Raw genomic sequence first — 12,846 nt, forward strand, 5'->3', positions numbered from 1 at the left:
AGAGATGTTTTCCCGAGTGAAGGAATTGGCCATCTTGCAAAAGATTAGAAATAGACATATATCTATAGCTTTTATTGTAAAGTAACAGTCCAGTATCCGCAAATCCTGATCATAGTTCAATAAAATATCTATTTTAAATATAAGTCCAAAGCCCTGCAAGTTATTGGAAGATGTAATACATATCAATTTATCTGATGAGCATTCGGCCTGACAGAACACCCTTATCCGAGAATCAAGTGAAAGCCTGGGATGGCTCAGGCTGAACTAGAAATAAATGGAGGGAAAAAAAGTTATAAACAATTATATTAATCATTCAGTATAAAAACTTGGTATGGAAAAATAGGTTAATTCAATTTACCTTTAGTTTATCTGGTGAAGTGTATGGAGCTTCAGGGGCATAAATTCTGAAAATATCCGCAAGACAACAAGCTACCAGCAAACGTACATCTTTATCAGGATGCTTGAGGAAAAAATCTGAAGCAAGGTGTAAAGCAAGATTTAGATAGAGCTCCTTTTCTTCTTCAGAGTCCTGGTCCATGTCCATGAAAGTTTTCACAACCATCTATAAAGAAAAAAAAAAGACCTCAATACACAAAATTAAGAATTGTGTTTGTGCAACATCTATCAGAAGCAATGCAATAGTACTTGTTATAAGTAAAGGTAGTAAACCAATGCTTTATTTTTCAGGGTGTGAGAAGGAAATATTCAAGTTCTTTGTCAATTGTCCCAATGCACAGTCTCAGTAGAGTTAATGAAAGCCTGGCAGTAGGCCCTCAAATATCTTCTAGAGAAAACCACGTCATCAAGTTGACCTAAAGTCAAAAAATACAGAAGCATTCCCAGAAAAGTTTAGAAAACAGCAAAACCTTATTCAAAAGGTGTATTTCTTCCTGAAGCATTTAGGGTTCCAATTTATTTTTCCCCTTTATTCTCTTTCAGCCTTGTGTGTTGTTCTTTTTTCCTACTACTGCTTCTGAAGAAAAGTTCGTCCCCTGTGCAACATCACCAGAAGCAGAGCGCACAATTTCAGCAGAAGCAAATATAAGACCAGTACATCACAGCAGCACACACGTTGTCCAGCAGGATTAAAAAGCTATTTAGTATTATTAGGGTCCAGTAGGCTATCTGGAAGGAGGGGGGGGGATGGGGAGGAATCTGCAACACTGAATATTTTACTCTGTAAATACAACAAAAGCAGAAATAGCGGGAAAAATATGATTAATAACTGCTAGCTAGTGAGAATTTTTATTTTTAAAAACTTAAAATAAATAAAAATTGTTTGGAGGAAAAAAAAACTATTGATAAAGCAAATTATGCTTTTCTCCACTTCCTTATTTGAATCCCAGAGGCAGTTATTTTAAGTTATTAACTCGTTCAAATTATCAGAATGGCAATAAAGACTTAGGCAGAGAAGATCAGTAATTTAAGCACATGCAATTTCCATTGAGAAAAATGAAGTCCTCCCAAGTCAGACACGAGATGAACCATCTAAGGTGCACTGTTGCCCTTACATACTATTAAATTAATTTTAAAAACAGAAGAAAGAACTGCATTCATTTCTATGGGAAGTAATTAGATTTATGTAATTAACGAAGTAATTAATAAATATTTAGGTGTCACAATAGTTCTTGCAACAAGTATAGATTTTGTCTACTCTAGAAATGAAACTTCAGTTTCTTTCTTCCTTACAACATGAAATTACATACTGGTCAGAACAACAAAATTAATCTTCTTGTTCTGTTGCAGCGCTTAAGGAAAAACAAAGAGAAACAAGCTAGTTCCCCTAGCATACTTTCCTAGTTTCTTGCAAAGCACTAGGTTAGAGAATTCCTGAGCCTGAAATTGCACCCAAACCACCATGATTAATACTCCTGGAGCTTCATCTTCCAAACGTGGCCTATATTTCTTAACCTATTCAATTTTTCTGGCTCCTACACTCTCCTACAGTAATAAACTTCACAATTTAATTTCATATAACTTAGGGAAAAGTATGTTACTAGACCGCTGGTCTAAAAATTAATATATTTCATGGCACGATCCTTTAGCTCTTGTGTATCACGAGAAGTTGGTGAAAAAAAATGCTCTCTTCACACTATTTCACCATTTCCAAAATGTTTTATCACCTTCTTTCTTCAGTGCTAATCCCTAGCTCTGAGCATTTATTTTCTTTCTCCTCTCAAAATCCACTACAACTTGGAGATGGCATTGATCACAAACGCATACAATTTGCAAGGTGAGCTATACTAATACAGAAATTCACCATGCATATTTTAATTTTATCCTCAGACTTCCCAATACTTTGCATTTATATAAATGGATTGTCTTTACTTAAGAAATAACAAACTAGCTGCTTGTACAAATCACAAGATCCACAGAAAAGTGCTTCTTCCCTAATAGTTATGTGAATTCAGCAGTCAGGGAATAAGGAGGACAATAGTTCACCTAATTATTTTCCTCAGCACCTGCAACTGTGTTTATACTGTAGGTCTATATACTTGTGGTGTCCCCGGTAGCCTAGATCATGTAGCTCTCCATGAAGGAGCGCTGTGTGGTTCTGTCTGCATACCCATGAACGCACAGCCAGAGTGAACAGCTGGACAAGAAGCACAAGACATCCTGCAAAGTACACTTATCCTGCAAGACAGATGAAGATGACAGAATACAAGGACTAGACTCAACGCCAAAAATTAAATGAGGCTGTAATAGAAAAAGTATCAGTAAGAGCAGCATGCATTTTCATGAGCTGAAAAAAACACTAGTGCTAACAAATTGTTTTATCTGTGAGTGACTCCTAGCAAAAGGATCGATAAATGTTTTCTATTCAAGACCACAGAATGCACCATACCAACTATCAACTCAATTCCCAAAACACAGAAAGGTTAACAAGGGGGAGGGAAGAAGGAATCCTTGTGTCTGGGAGGGTTTGTTTTGTTTTGTTTTTTCCATTTGCTGGTAGTTGCAAATGACTTAAAACTACTTCTTACGAAGAACTCCAAATTAAACTTTTCCAGCTCTTAGGATACGTAAGGTCCCTCTCCCAGATCTGTTCCCTCCTGCTTCCCAGGGCAAGCCAAGCAGCAGGCTTCCCCTCTGCACACTACTAAGAAGCCTTTCCAGAAGAGTACTTGAGTAGATAAAGAACCGTAGCTACATAATTATCCCCCAAATCTCTCCATGCTTCCTGTAGAGTTCAGCCAAAGAAACTGGTCAAGAATTCAGAAGACAAAATTGCATAGTATAATCAAAAGACTTTTACTGTCTTTGTGACAGAGGCTGAAATAACGTGAATAAAGTAGGTTTTAAAGTCAACCTTATGTGGAGCACAAATGTCTAAAACGAATGTATTTTCATGCATCCTTTTTTTTTCCTAAAATTAAGACTCTTTTCATGTTGTCAAGTATTTTCATTTCTAAAAGCACTGACATACTATCAGACCTGAAATAAAAATTAAGGAAGTATTCAAAATTAACATAATTTATTTCCACTTGCGATTTTTTAATCTCATTTAAATACTTTTTGACACTCCACTTCAATTAAGTGGTTGAACAGAAGGCACAATAGCCAAAAAGTTCCTTCTTCTGAGCATAGAAAATGTTTTGTCATGAAGCCCAAGAGAAAAAAAAATACCCTTTCAGATAAGAAATACAGTAATAGGATCACTGAATGCTTTATACAAGAAACATCAGTCTGCCATTAGTAGCATGCTTACTAACCTTTAGTCTTCTCACCATCTCTTCTTTAGATATTTTATCAGAGATTTCTTTGACTCCTGGAGGATATGTGATTTTTCCATCGTTGGCTCTCGTCTTTGAATGAGCCATGATTTCACAATTTTAAAACTGTGGGGAAAAAAAGAGAAATAAGTCAATGTTGTTTAACTAGTTTATGTTTACCTTCTCTGTCCTGCTGTTTTACAAGTAATTACATAAATTCAAGGGTCAAAAATCTCCCCAGAACCACACAGTCAAAAACCACACAAAGAAGAAAAATGGACAAAATATGTATTTTGGGGGGTTTACTAATCAACATTGTGGATGGTAGCAATGGTTTTGATATTTAGGTAGACTGTCCTACTGTACTATAAAGCTTCCCAGAAATACACAAACAAAAAGCCACAAATCCTCATTACTGAATGTATCTGATCATCACACTTTGAGATGCAAGCATGAAGCTTCTATCTCATTGCATGACCTGTTACCACCACGCGTTAACAATAAACCCTAGCCAGCTTAGATTCTTATGCTTTCTGAAAATGAGCATGTGAAGCAGGCTTTGTTTTCCAAACAATTGAATAGAGCACAATTTCCCCAAACATCTAAATAGCAGTGCTTTTGAAGTGTTACACATCACTGATTTTCATTTGTGATGTGTAATTTGGCAATACAGTATTTTTGAAAAGTTTTATTCCACCCTAAATACAGCGAGAATAACCCTGATGTGTAGCACATAAGAGAAAGCAGTAGGTACAGGAAGAGAGCATGCCAACTGGAAGTCGTTCCTCCATCCCATAAAACCAAATTTTTAAACAAATGAGTACAGACAAGCAACAGTATCTCCTTCCTAAATTCCAGCTACAGAACCGACTAAACTACTCTGTTTCTCAGTCCCTTTAAACTGATGCAAGTGCAGGATGCCCCCTAACCCACCCTAAGCTATGCAGACTTCTGCTGCAGAGGAGGAGGATGTGCATTACTCTTCTACTTAAAAGAGCTAAAAGCTTTACTTACATAAAACAATTAATAGAAAACAGATAACAGTGAATAAAACTACATGGCAAATGCTGGGATAAGTACGATTTTAGAAAAAGACTATACAATGGCAGCTTCTCTTCACTACTGCCTCGCCTTCCCACACGCCGCCCCCCATTTTATTAGTCTGTAACGCTTCCTCCCAATGCTCACCTTCCTGAACTTTACATTCCAAGTCAGGCATTTCTTTTTGTACTGACCTCCTATATAAGGAGCTACATCAAAATTAGAACTTCCCAGAAATCAAAGAATCATAGTAGGGTTGAGGTTGGCAGGGACCTCAGGAGGCCCCTGGTCTCACCCCTGCCCAAGCAGGGACACCCAGAGCAGGCTGCCCAGGACCACGTCCAGGCAGCTTTTCAAGATCCCCAAGGATCACAGCCTCTCTGGGCAAATATAAGAACAGAAATGAGATTGGCCAGAGTCTACAGAGAGGTGTCAGAGAAGCATGTTCCATTGTAGGACAGGATAACCTGCCATAATAATGACTTATTCACCTAAACCAAAGTCATTCTACACTGAAGAAATATTGGAACGTGAAACATACCCACCCACCCATCCCCAAAAATACCAACGCATTTTGTATCTTTCAGTTCGCATTCCATGATGTGAATATAAAATACAGATTTTGCTTAACCTTTACTAGTCTTTTACAAAACAGAAAGTTAAAAAAACTTAAATATCAATGTTAAATGAAATAAAATATCAATGTTAAACTTAAATATCAATGTTAAAGAACACATACAGTACAACATATCTTTATTTTAGGAAATGAGGAAAAAAATAAGTAGAATGAATAAGATCAGCCAAGTTCACCAGAAAGTTAACAGTCTCACAAATGTTTCTTAAAAACTGATTCTAAAAAAGACAGCCCTAAATTTGCCAATAATTATCCAATTTTCATTACTGAAACAAGGTAATATAAGGCTGAAACTAAAGCTAACAATTCAAAATTCTTTTTAAATTTTCATCTCAAACATCGGGGTACATTATTTGACTATAATAATCAGAAGCAAAGACAAGTGTCTTTTAGTATGATTGGTCTTTAACAATTCACCATGAGGTTTTTTTCATCCTTGACTTGGACGAAGCCGTTGAACTCCCTTCACACATCAGCTATTATGTATGCCGCACACAAGAGCGTCACCTCGCTTTTCAACACACAAACCGAAGTCACTCAACAGGCATGATACGTGATGCAATTCAACAGCTACACAACAGCTGACGGTTGTCATCTTCTCTGTACTTACATACACACAGCAGCCGAACTGAGTGCCACGTGCAGTTGTAGTAAAAACAGATAATGAGAAAGTTGGGGGATGAATAAAACTCAATGAAGTAACTTATCCTAATACTCCCAGGAAAATGATGCCACCTCGATACCTATTAATTTCTTAATACACTGTCATGACAGTAACTTAAGCTCTCAAAAACACACGCAAGATGGAACCAGGTTCACTTTTCTTCCTATTTGATGCATATCTGCCATTACAGCTTCCAGATGGGATGCTGCTATGTACCATACAGACGTTCGTTCTCACTTTCTCACCCTGGGAATGCTGCAAGAATACATCCAACACTTTGCAGGACTGGCCAACTCACCTACTCAGACAAATAAGCCTAATTCATTTTGAAAAGCACGTGACAAGCATCAGAGCTAATTCAAGGAAAGGAAGAGGAATTAAAGGAACTGGGGATCAAAATTCTCCTTCCAGCAGCAGACAGCTGTCAGGTAAGATCAGTTGCAGCTGACACTTGATTAGAATATGGTGATATAGTCCCATTTAGAGCACATTATGAAACAATTTGGAAACAAACTTGTACATTACAGTCAAAGATGAACTGTTCAGATGATGTGCCCTACTGATACGCAAACAAGCTTCTAAACTTGACTGGTATCCAAGGTCTGGATTTGAAATTGAACATGTGTATTGGGTTTAGATGGCTAGGTTTCAGTAGCAGGGACTGCAGGGGTGGCCTCTGTGAGGAGAGACCAAGGCTGCCCTCATGTTGGACTGTGCCAGATCCAAAAGGGACCCATCACTGGCCAGAGCTGAGCCAAGCAGTAACACTGATGGCACCACCGCCAGAGCATACTTAAGAAAAGGTAAAAACCTCTGGACAGCTGCTCTGAGAGAAGAGTGAAGAAATCAATGTGAGTGAAGCAGCCCTGCAGCCCCCCAGGTGAGTGCAGCAGGAGGTGCTCCAGGCACACAGCACAAGTTCCCTGCGGCCTGTGGAGAGGCCCCTGGTGGAGCAGGCTGTCCCCCTGCAGCCCGTGGGTCCCACATGGAGCAGATCTCCACGCTGCAGCCCGTGGAGGAGCCCCCGGTGGAGCAGGTGGATGTGGCCTGGAGGAGGCTGCGGCCCATGGAGAGCAGGCTCCTGACAGGAACTGCCACCACTGGGGTCCCATACCAGCGCAGTCTGTTCCTGAAGGTCTGCGCCCCATGGAAAGGGCCCAGGCTGGAGCAGTTCAGGAAGAACCACAGCCTGTGAGAAGGACCCATGCTGGGGCAAATGAAAAAGTGAGGAGTGGCAGAGATGAAGCATTACAAATGGACCACAACCCCCATTCCCCATGTCCCTTGTGCCTCTGGGTGGGTTGGAGGAAGCAGAAAGGAGGAGTAAGAGTCAGGAACGAAGGAGTAAAGTTGAGCCTGAAAGAAAGGGGTGTAGGGGGAGGAAGGTGTTTCTAGTTATGGCTGTCTCTAACAATCCTGGTCTATTTTTAAGCGGCAGAAAGGTAATCTTCCCCAAGTGGTGGGCAGACAGCCAAGGTCAACCCACCACACAACATCTAGAAAACGATACTGGAAAGATTTTTTCCTCCTCATGAAATACAAATTTAACTGGAAATTATCAAAATGAATCACTCTGTTTCATCAGGAGGAATGGTCAGAAGGTTTTTTTCAATTAAAAACTCCTTTGACAGATTTGCCCTGCCCATCCAACGGCCTCTGAAATTAACAAATGCAGGACCTAGACCCGGGCAGGGTAGCACAGCCTTCTGGAGCACCACAGGTTGAAGCTGCACTTCCCCTGCAAGCCTGTAATGAATTTTCTGAATTTCAAGTTGCAGGAGTTGGATTTTTGGTAGGAACACGCTTATGTGGGTGCTGGGCCAGACATAAGTTTCATTTATGCTTCATTTTGCATCTATAGTAAATATAAAAGTTAACAAGTCTACATATAAATTACATAACATATCCCTCTCAAAAGTACAGGAAACACTAAAGAGGAAACAATTTTCCACAAAATTCATACATCTAATCAAAAAGGACCATGAATTAACTTTAAAAGATTCAGCAAAACAGCCTATTACTGAGGCCATAATGGACAAAGAATAATAAACCTTTTAAACTTCCCGTGTAATTAAAATTTGCAGCTCTCTTCTGAATGTTTTTCAGGATTAATGTTAAGCTTTACTGAACATTTTTCACTTAAAAGAAATAGTAAAAATAAAACCTATCATTCAACATGAGAAAATTCAACGCTAAACTACCCCCTTATACAGCAGTTGTCACTTGAACTATTATCTAAATAAAATTGAATTAGCTTGTTACATCCCACTGCTAGGAACTGCTGTTCTTCCGGACTGCCGATATAGCTGTGCATACCTAGCTCTGTCAAAATAATCTGTGTTGAATACTTAATAGGATCTAGGATTTTTCTGGTTGCCTGTAACCTGATTCTATCCAAATAAAAGTCTCAGTAATTTCACGTACCAATTATGCCAGCTGTTCCAGTTAACCTCTGTCAGGGAAAAAGAAGACAGTGACAGCTAAGAACTGCAGCCTCCAGTTCAGCTGCACCTAGAACATGTTTGAGCATGAAAATCCATAAGCCAAATGAGGTGATCCAGTGATTCCATTTCAATTTTTTTCATTTGTTTTTAAACACTGTATTCCTTTGGAATATATTAGATGACAAACATTTTGAAAGACAAGAAAATTTCTTTGAGATTGAGATTCAGATTCAGCTGACAGTTGGGTTTTGTTTGTTTTAAAGCTTGAGTTATCAAAAAGTTTTTCACGATGTTTTCAAAAAAGAGCATTATTCCACACACACAATCAGAAGGCAAAGAAAAAGGGGAATGGAACAGAGTGCTCAAAACAGCACCTTTTCTTACAGCCAGATAACGCTTAGAGCCCAGAAATCTTTTGCAGCAGCCACAATGTATGCTTATCCTAGCTGATCAGGAAGATGTGTGTTGTTTCTGATGGTATATGACAACAAAAAAAGCAGATAAATATAGAAAGAAAATTCAATAAATATATGATAGACAAATGCTAACCTTAATACATGACGCCTGATTGAATCATGATTTTTATTCTTGGCTATGTTAAGCATTATTATAAGCTAAGTCAAGTCTTGAAAAACTACTTTACAATGAAAATAAACATATTCTAAACAAATTTAGCACTAAAAATATGAATTACATTCCTTGTACAGAAGGAGATGGTTCAGTAGGAGTTAAGATGTCTGGGCACTGCTTCTTTCAGAGAAGCACCACTTGAAATGTAACTTGGAAGACTTGAAATCGGGAACCAAGAGCATGGATATGTATTAAAAAAAGGCTGAATTTAAAAAGTGAATTTCCCAGGGGGAGGATGGAAGAGACAAGTATAAGAAAAAAAAACAGAGAAGACAAAATACATACTCTTTGTACAATGATAACAGGAAAAGGAATAAGCAATAAGAAGGAATAAGCAACAAAAACAGAAGTTGCACTTATTGGACATTAAAACAGGATGGATTAAAGTCATCCAATTCCTGTGGAAAATAATTTAAATCAAAAGAACACACTTAAGGCAAAATTATAAAAGACAGCCAGAGCATGGACACCGAACAATTCATTACTCTACACAGAATGAATTAATAACATTACTAGTTAATAAATTTGGCAGTGTTAATAGTAACATTGCCAAAATTTGGTCAAATTTCAACAACTGGAACACAAATACGTAGCTCTGTACTTAATTAGCAGGACCTAATAGTTACTCAGTTTCAGCTGAGCAAGTCTACTGGCCATGACACTAAATATTAAAAGATTCAATATTCAGATGGTTTCTATATAATATTTAATTCTTTATCAATAATATACTTACACAAACTCTAACTGGTCAACAGCATAAAATACAGCTTACACATATGCAAGATGTCAATCCAAGTTTTGTTTGCATATTAAGTACCTATGCTATTTCATTAATAGGTCAATAAATATCACTGCAGAATGTTAAGTCACTGATCTAAAAGGAGGAGTTAAACCACACCATTTAACTGTATTTTGTTTGGATGACAGTTCACACTGCCTATGGTGATTTAATTAACTGTGCTAATCATTAAATAAAGTATTCCTTAACATACATGAGGTCATGTGTCAATAATACTTTTTCAGAGATCCATACATGTGTCTAGATCTTAATCCTTCAAGTATTTTTGAACAAGTCTTTTCCAAGAGATGAAGTGAGCTTTAGCTAATCAATTCTTAAGTTCCTTACAAGTCTGTGTACTGCCTTACTATTCCTTCCTCTTAAAATCCAGAACACAAACGTAAGGGTGTATAAGGTCACCAACTTAGCAAACTTCATCATTCGTATTTTCCAAACTTTCACTGAACATATATCGAGTTACTTCTCAAGACCAGCATTTTTAAATTACATATACAAAATTTTAGAAAGCTTATACAAGTTTGACCTATACAGACGCTTATACTTTTAATTCTATGCTTGCAAGACATTTTACAATGAACTGTTGGGCTGTACCTGGGCCAGAGCAATCCCAGACAAGAGCACAGACTGGGAGAAGAACTCACTGAGAGCAGCCCTGCAAAGGACCTGGAGGTTCTGGTGGACGAAAGGCTCAACATGAGCGTGTGCTTGCAGCCCAGAAGGCCAACTGTGTCCTGGGCTGCACCAACAGAGGGGTGGGCAGCAGGTGGAGGGAGGGGATTGTGCCCCTCTGCTCTGCCCTTGTGAGGCCCCACCTGGAGTGCTGCGTCCAGGGCTGGGGCCCCCAGCACCGGAAGGATGTGGGGCTGTTAGAGCGGGTCCAGAGGAGGGCCATGAAAATGATCAGAGGGCTGGAGTACCTCTCCTATGGGGACAGGCTGAGAGCGCTGGGGTTGTTCAGCCTGAAGAAGAGAAGGCTCCAGGGAGACCTCATTGTGGTTTTTTCATAAGACATAAGGGGTCTTATGAAAAAAGATGGAGTAGGACTCTTTACTCGGGTAGATAATGATAGGACAAGGGGGAATGGTCTTAAACTAGAAGAGGATAGATTTAGATAAGACATTAGGAGGAAATTCTTCACTGTAAGGGTGGTGAGGCACTAGAACAGACTGCCCAGAGAAGCCGTGGATGCCCCATCCCCAGAGGTGTTCAAGGCCAGGTTGAATGGGGCCTTGGCCAACCTGATCTAGGAGGTGGCATTCCGGCCCAGAGCAGGCGGGTTGGAGTTAGATGATCTTTAAGGTCCCTTCCAACCTGAGCCATTCTATGATTTTGTGACAACACACTTTCATGTCCACAGAACTACTCTAAGTGTAAGCAAATTTACCAAATTGCTTGCACGGAAGAAAGCTGCACGTGGAGAGCTTTAAAAATCTTTGTTTACACAGCACGTATCACTCCCACAAGAAGACAGGATGTACAAGTACTCACCAACCTGTTCTCCACAACCTAACACGGCCAGTGGCCTCTCTCTGTCTCTCTCACCATTCAACCAACATGACAGAAATGGTTTAGAAGCAAGTGCCAAGAATATATTCCCTAAGTTGTCTCAAGGAATACTGCAGGGATGTCAAAACTTTTTCATCTCCTAAACCATAATACGGAGTTCACTCCGAAGCTCAGTTTCTCTGTTAGCGTGCTGTTTGTCATTTCTTTGTACTATTGCTCTGTTTTTGTACCCTCAGTAGGTAAGATCCTTGTCTGAACACAGAAGTCACTGCGAATGCTTTAAGAGCACTAGCTTTGGTTCAACAATACAGCCGGCACGAAGAAATTGCTCAAGCTGTAATTTACACAGAAGATACAAAGTATTCGGAAGAGAGCTGCAACATGCAGAAGTGGAAGAGGAGACGTCTTTCTACTTCGACAGGGTTATTAATAAAACACAAATTTAATGATTTAAGCCATTTACAGAAAAATTTTATATCCTGTTAAATTCCTGCTGCATAGAGCTGATTGACAACGATTGATCAGGGTGAGAAGTGACTTAGGTGGTAGACACTTTCATTATGTAAGTGCCACTAAATTAAAGCTATTTCCATAATAAAGCTACTACAAAGGAGTTGTAAGTCCGCTATAAAAAGGTATTCCAGGCTGAAACTTGACAGTTTCTTTTCATCTGGTGAAACTAACAGAAAACTTTAGTGTTGAATCAAGCATGCTCATGAAAACCTGCCTAAGTTTTCACACTGATTCGGGTATGTCTAGATGAATACCTTCCATCCTCTTTCAGAAATATTATTTTGTTTACTTATTCATCATTAAATCAAGATGCTAGTAGGAAGACAATGTTAGCTTCAGATTTCTGCAAGGCAGCACTATACACAGTAAGGATCGACACAGGAAGATTTTACAGAAATCGCTAATTAAAGTTCTTCTGGAATGAAGAACCACATTGTAAGGCAAAAGTTACGCTCTCAACCAGGGAAAGTATAGAAGTACTGAGTTTCACTGTGGAAGACTCATTAATAGCAATCCTTTGACTGTTAACACTAAGTGACAATGCCTGTTTAAAATAGGAAACACTGCATTTTTCAACCCTACGTTAGAAAACACAGTGAAGCACCGTCTAGCATCTTTATTCACGAAGTGTTTACCTAACAAGTTAATAATGAAAAGATGTGCATGTAATAACTGCAAGAGGAGGAACTTTCATAAAGTACAGACGACTTGGAGGATTCAAGAATAAAGAACAAAACATACCAACTTTGGTACCAAGCCTTGTCTTAACATGCACGCTAAAAACCTGCAAACAACTTACACAGAAGGTGGTACTCCACTTCGCAACCACTTGGGAAATGGTCACAGATAACTCCCCAGTTTTGCAGGTAAGGTTTTTTAAACTTCATTAGATAAAGCCTCCC

At 38.9% G+C, this 12,846-nt stretch overlaps 1 protein-coding gene across 7 annotated transcripts in view; it reads right to left on the bottom strand.

The window, feature by feature from the left end:
- Nucleotides 1-12,846, bottom strand: part of PDS5B (PDS5 cohesin associated factor B) — a 116,678-nt gene that overhangs the window by 89,800 nt on the left and 14,032 nt on the right. For all 7 annotated transcript variants that reach the window (XR_005815978.1, XR_005815977.1, XM_040543864.1 and 4 more), the window contains exons 2-3: nt 3,714-3,839; nt 359-562 (exon numbers count right to left, since the gene is read on the bottom strand). Coding sequence is in view for 5 of the 7 variants with exons in the window: in XM_040543864.1 (XP_040399798.1) it covers nt 359-562; nt 3,714-3,821 (312 nt within the window). In the remaining 2 variants the exon portion in view is untranslated. The remainder of the gene's footprint in view (nt 1-358; nt 563-3,713; nt 3,840-12,846) is intronic.

The sequence above is a fragment of the Cygnus olor genome, chromosome 1, assembly GCF_009769625.2.
Source record: "Cygnus olor isolate bCygOlo1 chromosome 1, bCygOlo1.pri.v2, whole genome shotgun sequence".
NCBI classification, from domain to species: Eukaryota; Metazoa; Chordata; class Aves; order Anseriformes; family Anatidae; genus Cygnus; species Cygnus olor.